This window comes from Tachypleus tridentatus, chromosome 9, assembly GCF_004210375.1.
Source record: "Tachypleus tridentatus isolate NWPU-2018 chromosome 9, ASM421037v1, whole genome shotgun sequence".
In the NCBI taxonomy this organism is placed as follows: Eukaryota; Metazoa; Arthropoda; class Merostomata; order Xiphosura; family Limulidae; genus Tachypleus; species Tachypleus tridentatus.
In genome coordinates, this window is record NC_134833.1 from 136,013,672 (window position 1) to 136,030,370 (window position 16,699).

The following is a 16,699-nucleotide window of genomic DNA, read 5'->3' on the forward strand; positions in this document are numbered from 1 at the left end:
ATACATTTTGTACTAGTACCTGTCCAAAGTCTTACAAAAAATCTCTAAATAAAATTCATCCCATCCGTCTATCCATTCTGTTTGAGTTGCCGAGTCTCGAAATTTTGAAGATGTGGAAATTACGCTGTCGTTAGGCTTAGAAGAAACCGTTGATTCGACTTTTTTCACAGAAAGGTTTGACGCGCAGTTTTTGTCTAAACAATCAGTTTTACAGCTATGGCCATGAAGAGGATTTTTTTCCACTTGGTCAACAGGATTCCAGATAGATAAAGTATGGTTAGGTGGACTTCTCAAAACCTCAATTATGATTGGTTCTTTCGTTACACAGAATGTTTCGAGCGCTTCCTCAGAAGTGGCTGTTGTAATATCTTTCCCGTTTACCTGAAGTTTAAAAAAAAACAAAAAAACAGCAATACCAACCTTTAAAACAACGTACTTCCTAATGTATGAACATTGAAATACTTTAAAACAACGTACTTCCTAATGTATGAACATTGAAATACTTTAAAACAACGTACTTCCTAATGTACGAACACACAAATGCTTTAAAACAACGTACTTCCTAATGTACGAACATTCAAATACTTTAAAACAACGTACTTCCTAATGTATGAACATCCAAATCCTTTAAAACAACGTACTTCCTAATATATGAACATTCAAATCCTTTAAAACAACGTACTTCCTAATGTACGAACATTCAAATACTTTAAAACAACGTACTTCCTAATGTATGAACATCCAAATCCTTTAAAACAACGTACTTCCTAATATATGAACATCCAAATACTTTAAAACAACGTACTTCCTAATGTATGAACATTCAAATACTTTAAAACAACGTACCTCCTAATGTATGAACATCCAAATCCTTTAAAACAACGTACTTCCTAATGTATGAACATTCAAATACTTTAAAACAACGTACTTCCTAATGTATGAACATTCAAATACTTTAAAACAACGTACTTCCTAATGTATGAACATCCAAATCCTTTAAAACAACGTACTTCCTAGTATATGAACATTCAAATCCTTTAAAACAATGTACTTCCTAATATATGAACATTCAAATCCTTTAAAACAACGTACTTCCTAATATATGAACATTCAAATACTTTAAAACAACGTACTTCCTAATATATGAACATCCAAATCCTTTAAAACAACGTACTTCCTAATGTATGGACATCCAAATCCTTTAAAACAACGTACTTCCTAATATATTAACATTCAAATCCTTTAAAACAACGTACTTCCTAATATATGAACATCCAAATCCTTTAAAACAACGTACTTCCTAATGTATGAACATCCAAATCCTTTAAAACAACGTACTTCCTAATATATGAACATTCAAATCCTTTAAAACAACGTACTTCCTAATGTATGAACATCCAAATCCTTTAAAACAACGTACTTCCTAATGTATGAACATTCAAATACTTTAAAACAACGTACTTCCTAATGTATGAACATTGAAATACTTTAAAACAACGTACTTCCTAATGTATGAACATTGAAATACTTTAAAACAACGTACCTCCTAATGTATGAACATTGAAATACTTTAAAACAACGTACCTCCTAATGTATGAACATCCAAATCCTTTAAAACAACGTACTTCCTAATGTATGAACATCCAAATCCTTTAAAACAACGTACTTCCTAATGTATGAACATTCAAATACTTTAAAACAACGTACTTCATAATGTATGAACATTGAAATACTTTAAAACAACGTACTTCCTAATGTATGAACATTGAAATACTTTAAAACAACGTACTTCCTAATGTATGAACATTCAAATCCTTTAAAACAACGTACTTCCTAATATATGAACATCCAAATCCTTTAAAACAACGTACTTCCTAATGTATGAACATTCAAATACTTTAAAACAACGTACTTCCTAATGTATGAACATTCAAATGCTTTTTAACTCTTTATTATTCCATTATTGCTCATTTTTTGTCTCTTTCTCTAAGTACACCCTCCGTGGCACAGAGGCATGCCTGAGGAATTACAACTCTAGAAACCGGGTTTCGATATTCTTGATGATTAGAACACAGATAGCTCGTCTTGTAGCTTTGTGCTTAGCTACAAACAAACAGATGAACAAATTATAACTAAATGACTATATCTGTTTATGCATTCTGTAAGTTTGCTCATTATTAATGGGGTGTGTTTCTTGGTTAATTTGTACTTCTTAAAATTTATGGAAATGTAGCTAACTTAGTTACATAATGTGTTTTATATTCATACGTTGGCTTACATTTTAATACAGTAAGATCAATATGTTAGCCAGGTAATTTCACGACGTTATTAACCTATCCAGTATACTTGATGGGTTTAATGTCATGACTGCATATATCACGGCTACATATTTTATACGTAATGAATTGTAGTGGAAAACATTTTTAGTTGTTAAGTACGACATGACAGATAACTGTTGACATGTTTGAACAATATAGATCGCAGTGAAGGTAAATGCTTTTCGTTGTAATCTGGTTTCCAGTAATATAACTATATTATGGATATTGTTACGAAAGAAGTTTCACAAAGTTTATTAGATGTGATATATAGTGAAACAAAATAATAAAGTCGATTTCCTTTATGAAATGAAAATATGGTGGTCAATCTCTCACTTTGCTATTTCTTGTTGTCAGGCCTTTAATCAATTCCTAATTTAACCATAAAAAATTAACAGCCTAAGACAAGACTGGGACAAACCTTTTACGTTTTAACCTTAACAGTGCGACAGTGCTTACAAACAGATAAAGTGTAACTGAATAGCCGGTTATGCGGTCTTTTACTAGACCTCGTCACAGACTTAACTTCACGTGCACTTAGATATTTCATCGTTGTTGCTATCTTAATATCACATTCAGCAAGTTTTGTTACTGAAAATCACGCAACTTAAGAAAAGAGGAGTAACATCACTTTGGATTGGTTTCATCGTGGTCTTTGTAACGTCCAACCAGTCAGAGTTGTTTGTGTGGCTCATTTATCAGAATTTTGAAGTACAAACATCAGAGTCAGGGTGTTTACTTTCTCTCTAAACATCCAGTTCTTACATCAGAATTCTCTGGGAATGTTTTCCTTTTCTGTCAAGAGAAAGTTCATTTCCATCCATCAATCATTTCTAACCTTGCTGGAAACAGAGTCGAGGAAATTTCTCTCTGTTTAGACACGAGTGGGTGAATCGAAAACTAGGCTGGTTATCTTTTGTTAAAGATTTGTTGGGAGGCCTAAGAAAGGTTTTTCTGTAGCAGTACTACAACGGCCATTTCTTCCAGAGCGTAACCTAATATCACTATGTTTAAAGTGCAATGTAGTAGTCATATATGGCAGAGAAAAATAATGTTTTTTTTTTTAACAAACTCGTTATATTACATGTTTACTTACTACTGTCCTTATTATAGGTTCGTAAAATTACTTCCGTCCTTTGATAGCTTATAATGTCTACATGAAAAAAAAAAAAAAAATACAATTACCATTTCGAACAACAACAGGCAGTTTGTACCCCGTTACGCTAGAATTAGATTCAGGGTAAATATATGTGTTTTATAAAATTATCGACCCTAGAGTAGCGTGTAACATTAACTATAGTCTTCATTAAGCAGACAGTTTATTACAGGTATGCATACATTGAAGGTGATTAATCACCAAGAGAGATAAGTAGTTTATTTCAATAGTTCAACACTATCTTCACTGTGAACATACACTGCTAAACAAAGTCGTTGGTTCCACCATCGTGTTGTGGAACAATGCTGTGAAAATGTTGTCGCCTTCCGTTTTCCTTACATACACTCAGATCTGAGGACTAAATTATTAATTGTTCCACGTGACAACCCACTATAGCATGCTGCTATCGTTCTATCATATAAGAAGTTTTGTACCCAGAAAGTGAAGTATGCTGACAAGTGCTTCGTTCAACGGTCACTCAATGAGCTTTAAGTTTGTTCAACTTTCTTTTTTAAAGGCTATGTATGAGTACCTAAAACCTACAAACGTAAAAAAAACAACTCATTTTTATAAAGCAAAAATATATTGCGTTTTAGTCCTCTTATAAATCTTTTATAGCTTTATATATATAATATCGTAGCTTTTTATAAACCTAGACCTGACATGGTCAGGTACTTAGGGCACTCAACTCGTAATCTGAGGTTCCCATGTTCGAGTCCTCATTACACCAAATATGCTCGCCCTTTCAGCCGTGGGAGCGTTATAATGTTACGGTCAATCTAACTGTTCTTTAGTAAAAGAGTAGCCCAAGAGTTGGGGTTGGGTGGTGATGATTAGCTGCTTTCCCTCTAGTTTTTCACTGCTAAATTAAAATGGCTTAGCGCAAAACAGCCCTTGTGTAGCTTTTCGTGAAATTCAAAACAAACTGAACTTTATAAGTTACAATGAATAAATAATGAAATTTTTATGTAATTTCGAACTTTCTATGTAGTACGACAAATAAAAATATGTGACTCTTCTCTTTCAAATAACCAGATAAGATTCAAATATGTGGCGAACACATGGACCTCGGAATCTCTGAAACAGGATAGTAAGCGTGTTGGGCTCACAATATTAGCAAAATGAGTTAAAGATGAACTTATAATGTGATACAACCAACCCTGCTGTGTCTTATCCTATTTTATTACGGTGACTCAGTTAAAAGTCCAAATATTATAACGCTCAAAATTAGGTTTCAATAATTGCGATGGGCCCATTGCGTAGCTTTCCGTTCAACAACAGACTTTTTTTTTTTAATGATCGAAATTACATTTCAAACATTTCCAGAAGAGAAGAGTAATTCAAAGGACTATCTTTCCAGTTACGTATAATGTGACTATCTTTCCAGTTACATATAATGTGACTATCTTTCCAGTTACGTATAATGTCATCCAACGTCCATAATACTTGCTGGAAGAAACAAAGCTTATAACACAATACTTCATAAAATGATACAAAAACAAACACAGCATCGTTAGGTGTTTATGTTAGAATACAGCTACAGGACTATAGAAAACCGTCCTCGTGTTTTTACTATATGTAGCACTTACATGATAAATCGGTAAAAGTATTTTTCACGTACTGTACAGAATCTGCCAAACAGGTAAAGGTAAGTTACTCGTGCTGTTACCTCCTTCACTAATTATACACACAATACATGAGTGGAAGCAAGTTTCCCATTATGTTACTCTCTGTAGTATGCACACCACAAATGGGTAGAAGAATACCTCCTGTGCTGTTATTCTCCGTACTATGTAAACAAGAAATACGTAAAGGATGCTTGTTACCCACGGTATTATCCCCTGTAGTAAGTGTACAATACATGGATAGAAGTATGTTTGCTACCCTACAAAATAAATAGGCAGAAATATGATTTTTACCCACGATGTTACCTCCTGAATTAAGTACACAATAGATTGGTAGAGGTATGTTTGATACATACGATGTTACCTCCTATAGTAAGTACAAAATAAATAGATATAAGTGTGTTTGTTATTCATGATGTTACCCCCTGTAGTAGATACACAATAAATAGGCGGAAATGCATTACTTCATTAGTTGAAATTGTTAATAAGAACCTAAATTAAAGTTCTTTCGTAAAGACATATTGTCTACCAGAAGAAAGTACAATTTTTTATCGGAATAAAAGAAATTGGCGCTGTTGTGGCTTGCTGTAGACCAAAACTACATTGGGCTATCAACTGTGTCCACCGCAGGAAATACCCGGATTTTAGCGTTGTAAATCCGTGGAATTGCCACTGTCCCACCTGGGAAAAAGACGGGTGGACGACTATGAAAAATGAGTGAATAATAAAGATATGTGTTATCGTCCTCTGTTCTCCAGCCACTGAAGCTTACTCTCGTCATAGTTACCGATCCCTAAAGAACGTGAATTACAAGGGATGCTCTCACGAAATTTCCTATAATGCCACAAATAAAACATACTTTGCAGCCGACTCTTTAAAGCAATAGTTTCTGACCGGAAAAAGAGGCATGCAGTTTTCTGAGTTTCAAAATTTCTGAGTCACTACTCGAAAATAGAAACTAAACACAACTGAAGGTTCATCGCTCTTTTACTCTTACAAGTTTATTACTGTTGAAACATATCAGCTTCAAAACAGTTATAAGTAAAACTGTTGATTCTTGAATTTTAGAGTAAAATTGCTCTTGGTATTTGAATAAGGAATGATTGTTATTTTAAGTAGGCTTAGTGAACGGCTATGATTTCGACAACTGTGCCTCTAAGGCCGATAACACGAGTATTTTTCAACAAGAAAAAGTTAAACTTAAATCGTATTCTGCGTGTAAGCGACAGTACATACTGTCGGCGCGTGCCTTCTGGTGCCATCCACGTGACAGGCCTTATCAGTTTCACAAGATAGAAGCGTAAGGCTTGTCTCGCCAGCGGGACGACACACCCTCTAGCACTGATGGCATCTTGCCGATAAAGGAGATTTGTAATGGTTTTTCAGTTTGAAAGAAGTTAGCAGTCTTCTCAGCTTAAGAATAGATTTGTTTTTCTAGATAATTTAGGCCTAAAGTCAATGGCAGATTCTGAACTTTCTTCACGGAGTTTTTCCAACACCTGTACACTGTTTTCAACATTTTGAAATACTTTTTCTTTTCAACTTATACATCTTGTCAAGATCCTGTACAAAACCATCAAAAGAAACAAGAATGTCAGAGCCTAAAAGTCATTGAAACTTAAGTAAAATAATACACCTACTTATATAGAATGTCTTTAGTAAAACGATTTCCTAAATCACGTTTACAAAACCATACCAATTTGAGTTTTAGTTATCTGTAAAGCGCCATCTATTGCGATAATTTGTAAACATATAAATATTCAAAGAGAAACGTTTTACAATTTTAATTGTGTTTGTTTTTAAGCTGAAAGCCACACAGCAGGCTTTATATTCTGTGTTACTCTTTAACATCAAACCAATTTTTTAGTGTTATAGGCACTAAATCTTACTGCTGAGCCGCTGGGAGACAATAAAATTCTGTATGGATTACGCCATTTTTATGAAACTATATCATATAAAGGTTTATAACAAACGAATGTCAACAATTGTAGATTATTTCCTTTTTAAAAAAAAAAATAATTAAAGTTTACTTTCATATTTCTCAGATAAAAATGACTCGCTTCAAATTTCAAAGTTTGTTCTTTTCTATATTCTCAAAAATAGTATATTATTCACTTTCTTAAACTTCGAAGGGTATATGAAAGAATACGTTTTTATATCTTTCCATGTTGCATGAACAAACATCAATAAAAGATGCGATTACTGTGGATTTCTTAGGAAATTTGGTAAAATTATGAGTTATTCTGTTCACATTCTGAAGAAACATGTATAGTTCTCATATAGTTATACTAATATCTTAAAATAGAAATCCTTATAACATAAATAAACAGCTCACAAATAGTTATACTGATGTCTAAAAATAGAAATCCTTATGACATAAATAAACAGCTCAAAATTAGTTATACTGATGTCTAAAAGTAGAAATCCTTATAACATAAATAAACAGCTCAAAAATAGTTATACTGATGTCTAAAAGTAGAAATCCTTATAACATAAATAAACAGCTCAAAAATAGTTATACTGATGTCTAAAAGTAGAAATCCTTATAACATAAATAAACAGCTCACAAATAGTTATACTGATGTCTAAAAATAGAAATCCTTATGACATAAATAAACAGCTCAAAATTAGTTATACTGATGTCTAAAAGTAGAAATCCTTATAACATAAATAAACAGCTCAAAAATAGTTATACTGATGTCTAAAAGTAGAAATCCTTATAACATAAATAAACAGCTCAAAAATAGTTATACTGATGTCTAAAAAGTAGAAATCCTTATAACATAAATAAACAGCTCACAAATAGTTATACTGATGTCTAAAATAGAAATCCTTATGACATAAATAAACAGCTCAAAATTAGTTATACTGATGTCTAAAAGTAGAAATCCTTATAACATAAATAAACAGCTCAAAAATAGTTATACTGATGTCTAAAAGTAGAAATCCTTATAACATAAATAAACAGCTCAAAAATAGTTATACTGATGTCTAAAAGTAGAAATCCTTATAACATAAATAAACAGCTCACAAATAGTTATACTGATGTCTAAAAATAGAAATTTTATGACATAAATAAACAACTCAAAATTAGTTATACTGATGTCTAAAAGTAGAAATCCTTATAACATAAATAAACAGCTCAAAAATAGTTATACTGATGTCTAAAAGTAGAAATCCTTATAACATAAATAAACAGCTCAAAAATAGTTATACTGATGTCTAAAAGTAGAAATCCTTATAACATAAATAAACAGCTCACAAATAGTTATACTGATGTCTAAAAATAGAAATCCTTATGACATAAATAAACAGCTCAAAATTAGTTATACTGATGTCTAAAAGTAGAAATCCTTATAACATAAATAAACAGCTCAAAAATAGTTATACTGATGTCTAAAAGTAGAAATCCTTATAACATAAATAAACAGCTCAAAAATAGTTATACTGATGTCTAAAAGTAGAAATCCTTATAACATAAATAAACAGCTCAAAAATAGTTATACTGATGTCTAAAAATAGAAATCCTTATAACATAAATAAACAGCTCACAAATAGTTATACTGATGTCTAAAAATAGAAATCCTTATAACATAAACAAACAGCTCACAAATAGTTATACTGATGTCTAAAAATAGAAATCCTTATGACATAAATAAACAGCTCAAAAATAGTTATACCGATGTCTAAAAGTAGAAATCCTTATAACATAAATAAACAGCTCAAAAATAGTTATACTGATGTCTAAAAGTAGAAATCCTTATAACATAAATAAACAGCTCAAAAATAGTTATACTGATGTCTAAAAGTAGAAATCCTTATAACATAAATAAACAGCTCAAAAATAGTTATACTGATGTCTAAAAATAGAAATCCTTATAACATAAATAAACAGCTTACAAATAGTTATACTGATGTCTAAAAGTAGAAAGCCTTATAACATAAATAAATAGCTAAAAATAGTTATACTGATGTCTAAAAGTAGAAATCCTTATAACATGAATAAACAGCTCACAAATAGTTATACTGATGTCTAAAAGTAGAAAGCCTTATAACATAAATAAACAGCTCACAAATAGTTATACTGATGTCTAAAATGCCTTATAACATAAATCTCACAAATTGTTGTAGATATCTAAAAAAGAAATCCTTATAACATAAATAAACAGCTCACAAATAGCTGATATCATCCAAATTGTCACAAATAGTTATACTATGTCTGCCTTATAACATAAATAAACAGCTCACAAAAGTTATACTGAGAAATCCTTATAACATAAATAAACAGCTCACAAATAGTTATACTGATGTCTAAAAATAGAAATCCTTATAACATAAATAAACAGCTGACAAATAGTTATACTGATATCTAAAAGTAGAAATCCTTATAACATAAATAAACAGCTCACAAATAGTTATACCGATGTATAAAAGGAGCAACTGTTAGAGTTTACTCTTTTATACTAATGTAGTTGTATCATGTTAACAAACACATACATATATATATATTGTAACAACTCCTAATTTTTGGTACCATGTATATGCATTTACCCAGAAACAGCTTTTATTTTCAAACAACATCTGACCATTTAGTTTTTTATTTGTTTTGGTTATTTCCGCAAAGTTACACAAGGCTGTTCCTAATTATGAACTCATAGAAAAGCTAATCAACAGCAACCTCCGCCAACTCTTGGTCTACTCTAACGTTACAGTGGAATATGTCCATCCCTCTTATAACGTACGTACGGTCTTGAACAACAGAGCTTGATTTTGCAGAGACAAGAGGCAAACCATAGATGCTTGGGTTTGCAGTCCGACTTGTTAACTGCTAAGCCACGTCAGGACCTTTATAGTAGGAAATTGCATTTGTGTATCCGTGTACATAATAACATAGCTACTGAAATACGAAAACAATCAGCTTACTTGTCACAGGACAGCTTCTGTACTTTTTTTTTTGTCTACTGGTCGATCATTACTATAAATATTGGGAATTACAAAATCAGCCCACGGTCTTAGAATTGGTTACGGAACCACGCCTTCCTATAACATCATCAGATCACGTTCTGCCCAGATGAGCCGTAAGTGTCCGAGAAGTTCGTGCCTAACGAGTTGTTCGTTCCAGTAAAGTGTCTTTTCTTTAATAACGCACTTAGATAAGGAACAAAGGTTGCTATTAAGAGTCAACATTCTTATTATTATTTTATTTTGAGAACAGAGAAAACAACAACAAAAGTAATTACTTACACACATGTAGTTGTGATATAATCGTTCTAACAGTGCTTTTATGTCCAAGATAGGGCAAACCATTGTGTTTGTAGCTTTCTATAAACGTTTGTATTTTTCTGCAACACACCTACGGATATGACTGCGAGAGAAAAGTATGTAATAATTTATGTATGTTTGTCAATTTAATAGTATCGTTCAGGTTTCGTACCGTTTTGAAATAAAAACCTTACTAAACATTGGCATTTACTTTTATCTAATCATCACTGATTTAAAGGCGAGTCGTTTTTATTATGCAATAAATTTACATTGGAAACTAACGCATGAGGTGTGTGTTTCATAGGTGTTTAATACAGTACTTATATTGTATTTTCGACTACATTATATTTATATATATGTATATAGTGAAATTATATTGTACTACCAATAAAACGCTTCACTACAAAATAAATGTTTACTTCGTTAAAGTATCTTTGGATTGTGCTTGACATACATCTGTTCCCACCTGGCCATGCCGGATGTTATAAAGTGACGGTCAATCCCACTATTCGTTATTAAAAGATTAAGCCAAAGAATCGGCGGTGGGTGATGACGACTAGCCGCCTTCTCTCTAGTCTTACACTGCTAAATTAGGGACGGTTAGCGCAGATAGATGGAAGGCAGCTAGCTAGTCATCACCACCCACCGCCAACTCTTGAGCTACTCTTTTATCAACGAATAGTGGGACTGACTGTAACATTATATCGCTCTTACGGCTGACAGAGCGAGCATGTCTGGCGGTATGGGAATTTGAACTCGCGACCCTCGGATTACGAGTCGAGTACCTCAACCACCTGGCTTCGCTGGGCCTTTTTCAAGTTCTTTCAATTTGCTGCAGTTTTCAAATATAAATTAAACCTTGTATAGTTGATTTTTAAATGGGAAAATATTTTCAATTTTAAATAGCTCATCTAATTATATTTATTTTTTATTTAAATTGTGGAACTTGATCTAAAACCTTGTATAGTTGATTTTTAAATGGGAAAATATTTTCAATTTTAAATAGCTCATCTAATTATATTTATTTTTTATTTAAATAAACATGTAATTATTTACTAATCAGTGGAACTTGATCTAACTGCATAATGCGACCTACTTTAGGAAAATAAAAAAAAATATTTCCTTTCATTTCTACAAATTTTTTATTTATATTTTTAAAATCAGCATTAAAACATACATTTAAAAGTCCGTCAAAAACTAAAAACATAATTAATCCGAATGAGGCCGCTGGTTGTCGTAGTTACAGCATGTATGTAAGGCATGGACAGTTGTTACTAAATATACCCTTACTTTAACTTGACTCCTTGTATGAAACACACACCTAGTCTCTCTCGGCTAAGGAAGTTGTTTGTAATACAGACACCTAATTTCTTCATGCTGAGAAAGTTAATCGTGTGACACACTCTCTACTGGCCGAGAAAGCTCTTTATGGGACACACACTTTTTTTTTTGGTTGTGGGAGTTCATTGTGTGGCACACACTCTATTCTCGCTGAAGGAGTTAGCCGTCTGGTTGAAGTAAATAAACGTGTGACACACACACATCTACTTTCTCCTGACAGCTCTAAAGAATCAAACAGTTCTGATCTTTATCCATTTCACACATTTATCTCGTGTTTTTTATTTCAAAAGTTATCGTTCGTTTAAAACATCAATGTATTGTACATAGCTATTGTTTGTGAGAAAATAATAAACCAAACCTTATAAAAACAACACCACAACAATTACAACAATTCACTGAAGTGTTTCACACTTGTTCACGTATTGTTTAACATGTAAATAAGATATACAGGTGACATTGTGTTTATTTTGTTTGTTGTTGTTGTTTTCAGGGTAAATGGATTGTGAAGAGAGGCTATCATTATTCTTCACGTTTGGTGAAATTGGATTTATTCAAGCCTGATTGCCACATTCGATTTATGAAACGTTTGTTTCTTGGTTGTAATATTTCAGCGCCACATTTTCAGTTTCAGGAAATTGCAGTAAATTTTCTAATAAATACCAAATTGCTTGATGTAATCTTGTATCAGCGTCATCACATCACCTCATATTTTAAATTCCACGCAATAGGAATTTCGGAAATAGAGTCTGTATTGTCTATTAAGAATACGAAATTGATGTGCAACTTTTTACTCGTGTTTTCCTGAATTGATTTAATAGGAGGGTGAGCGAACAATAACTACTAGCACGATGGTGAATAAAGTTAAAAAAAAAATGATAATTATAGTTTACCTGAGAGCATGTTGCCCTTGAAATAGTAAACAGTGTTGATAATATACCAGAGAGAGCAGACGTGGATCAGGTTTAAGATTCATGAGGTGGTTTGATAATAAGGTTCTAAACACATTACCGTCTACGAATCAACACCAAACAAGGTGTGCTCACATGGTGTATTGGAATCCACGCTCAAGACACCAGCTATGAGAGACAAATTTAGCATATGAAGCGATTGTTGTTCTATAATCAACGTACTGTGCATAATCGGAAATAAGACATTTTAGCTAGTAATATATAAAAATTAACTGCTTCGAAACTTATATATTGCCCCGAATTACATATCACGTCTAACCAACAGGACTAGTGTAGTCGTGGCTTTATTAAGGCGTTGCATTAGTCAGGTTTAATAAATTTGAGATCGAGAGTTGTTATAAGAAGTTAAAACGACAAAAAAAAAAAAAGAGAGAGAGAGAGACAGAAGAGACAGACAGACAGAAGAGAATACTCCTGTGACAAATTTTGCCTTTTATAATAGGTAGGATTGAACCCGGAACTATACAAGAATACTTTACCAACTGATTTATAAGCTAATACACTAACACTTCTGAATAAGGTACTTTTTAACAATTCAATTACTACATTCCTCTTTTATCACAGACAAGGCCTGTTCTCGAGCTATATCTCAGGAGCTCGTGGCACGACCAGTAGTAGGTCATCAATTATTCTGTGATAATCTGTTTTATTATCATTACTCTTTCCTCAGCCAGGCATCGAACTCGAAATCTTTCCTCAGTCCGGCTGAGAGTATTCTAATAACTGAGCTCAAATGCTAACTCACAACTTCTTGCTAGTTTGGCATTTTTTAGTATTTCAAACTACAACACTCGATTATACAAAAATTACACCTTGCTTATTGTTTGATAGCTAAGAAAAAGTAAATAAAGTAGACAACGAACTAAACTTTTGTAAAGTCCACTAACAGTTCATAAAATCTATGGATGGCCTGGTATAGCCAGGTGGTTAGGAGCCCTTGACTCGTAATCTGAAATTCGCTGGTTCGAATCTTCGTCCTACTAAACGTGTTTGTCCTTTCAGCAGTGGGTATATTATAATATTATGGTCAATCCCATTATTCGTTGGTAAAAGAGTAGCCCAAAAGTTGGCGGTGGGTATTAATGAATAGTTGTCTCCCTTCTAGTCTTTCCCTGCTGTATCAGAGGTGGGCTAGCGCAGACAGATCTCGTGTGGCTTTAAGCGATTATTCATAACAAGCGAAACCAAAGAATCCTTGGACCTGCGGGTGAAGCTATTCAACGACAAACAAGGTATCTGTCTGTAGGTGGTAGAAAACATCTACTAATCGTCTCGATCACAGTAATATGACGCCTCAACAAAATCGTTACCATAGTAACTGCGTATGAAAGTGTTTGAAGTCAGTAAAACCGGTTGTTGTAAACAATAATTTATATTTGGCAGCTATTTTCTCACTCTTGTAAACATCACACAAAAAACAACTCTAATTGATCTAATCAATCTGAGCTCTAAACAATAAGGAATTGTTACTTCAGTTGTTGAATGAAATGTATACTTTTCTAGACATGAGCTTGTTTTGTTTTGTTCGCACAAAGCTACTCGAGGGTTATCTACGCTAGCCGTCCCTAATTTAGCAGTGTAAGACTAGAGGGAAGGCAGCTAGTCATCACCACCCACCGCCAACTCTTGGGCTACTCTTTTACCAACGAATAGTGGGGTTGACCGTCACATTATAACGCCCCCACGGCTGAAAGGGCGAGCATGTTTGGCGCGACCTGGATGCGAATCCGCGACCCTCAGATTACGAGTCGCACGTCTTAATACGCTAGACATGAGCTCTCGTAAGACGTATAAGCTTGATAATATGTATACATTCATGTTTTACGCAATCACTACGATTTGAACAAACTTTTAGTGACTTAACTCTAACGTATAATAATCGCCTGTCGAGAGAAAATCTCAACATTCGGTCGAGGAGAAGATGCAGAATAAAAATTTCATTAAAAATTCATAGAATAAACATTATTGAAATGTATCATTGTTCATCTCGAAAACCAGAAAAGCGGCAAAAAACAAACAAACAACTTTTCCTATGATATATCACAACTAAATTAAATAGGATATATCATGACCGAATTACAGCCGAGTACTTCTCGCTATTGCTCATCCAAATTCAAGTTTTGGCACGATCCCAAAGCAAAAAAACAAACCATTAGCAACTGAATGCTGCAAGTAATAATACTTATTACATTATTTGTCTTAGAACAGTGAAGATAGTTTTGACGTGGATGAGTAATTAAATAGGACAGAAGACAAGGACTGTAACGCGGTTTGAGTGTTCAAGTGCAGTGGGAAGTAATATTGCACAAAGTTTATCATCTATTCGCTTTTTCGATCCACTCTCATTGGTCTTTCTCGTCACTTTATTTGTTTAATTCATTGGATGTGTTCTAGATTTCAGTACTTTATATCCCCTACCGGATTTAACTGAACTAATTATTATCCTATTTCTATCCTGGTTGTCTGTTAATTTTCTAAATGTTATATATTTTATTATTTTGTTAACGCAGGCGCTCGTCTATTGATTTGCCTCCGCTATCGACGGTGGACGGATGCTATGTTTGTTTGTGTACGTACGTTTGTCAGCAAGCTTTCTTGAAAACGGCTGAATGGATTTACACGACAGTAGGTATAAATCTGGACTATGACCCAACTAAGAAGTAATGCGTTTTGGATGATCAAGATCAAAGGTTAAAGTCAAAATAAGATGACGAAAATCTAAAAATTCCTCTCTGTCAATATGGGAATCGATTTTTTATACTATATTTCTCCTCTATAACTCAAAAAATATCAGATTATGATGAAACATGTGTACGTACGTGAAATATTATTTATCATTGTCCTGCTAAAAGTGTCCGTACCCATTCATAACGACGGACACATGGACACATTTTTCTCATTTTTTGAGAGCCGAATATAATTGGCGCCGCAAGGCGGAGGTTTTCTTCGAGTTTTTCTTTTTCTAGGGCTATCTGCGAGTGTCGAAGAAGGGACTGTCACGAAATACTTAATAAAGATAAAACTTTAACTTGTCGACTTATGTTCGTCACATACATCAATAATCTTAAATATGTATCTTTAATTCAATTAATTTGAGATGTTCTCCTTAAACAAATGAAACAGTACAACAGCTAGAAAATCAAGTCAAACTAATGACGCAGGCAGTTAATTGGTATTTAAAAATCTCTTATTTTAAACCTTACAAGTTTTCACTACTGACTTTTACGTGAGTGTAGCGAGTGCGTATATTTATATAAAATAATAAAACACACTACTTAGACTAATCGACGCTACCAGACCCTCGTGCGATGAAATCAGATATCATAACAAAACACAATTATTGAACTAATCTTGTTTTTAATGTAAACCTACACGATGAATTATCTGAGCTCTGTCCATCACGAGGCATCGAACCCTGGATTTTGATATTGTAGGTCTGTAAACTTACCGTTTATTCAGCGAATACGCTTGTATTATTATAAGCTGATTGTGCTTATATTGACTGTATTCTTTAATTATCAAAATCAGATCAATAACATTAATATAAGAGCGACTGTTTAGAATTACACACAAAGCTACACAATGGACTATCTGTGCTCTGCCCACCAAGGGTATCGAGATCCAGTTTTTAGCGTTGTGAGTCCGCATACATACCGCTGTGCCACTAGGGGACTTATTATAAGAGAAAGAAAACCATGATTTACGAGAATAATACATCTTTAAGCAAAGATAATGCGAAAAAGGAACTCGGTAAAAATTTACAGAATACTGAGATGCGTGAATAAAAAAAAAATTAGGTGTTTTCTAAAAACAGTGCCAGAAATAGCTACACACATCTAGATAAAAACAATATTCTTTAAAATAACATAAAATAATCAATATTAACTATGAAACCAAGGCAACAGTGGAACAAGCATAGAAAATAAGAAAAGAGAAAGTCCAAATCCAGGAACAAAACTGAAAAGTAAAAGACAACACGATTACGTAATATAGACTGGTCCAGATCTAAATATATATATATTTATAGAGACT

The 16,699-nt window shown here is 33.1% G+C and overlaps 1 protein-coding gene across 3 annotated transcripts in view; it reads right to left on the reverse strand.

Annotated features, from left to right (window-relative positions):
* Window positions 1-16,699, reverse strand: part of LOC143226447 (uncharacterized) — a 106,161-nt gene that overhangs the window by 16,601 nt on the left and 72,861 nt on the right. For 2 of the 3 annotated variants that reach the window (XM_076457421.1, XM_076457423.1), the window contains exon 2: window positions 20-381. In XM_076457421.1, the coding sequence (XP_076313536.1) occupies window positions 20-381 (362 nt within the window). Of the gene's footprint in view, window positions 1-19; window positions 382-10,340; window positions 10,463-16,699 lie in introns of those variants that run through there. The other variant, XM_076457422.1, reaches the window with a different exon arrangement.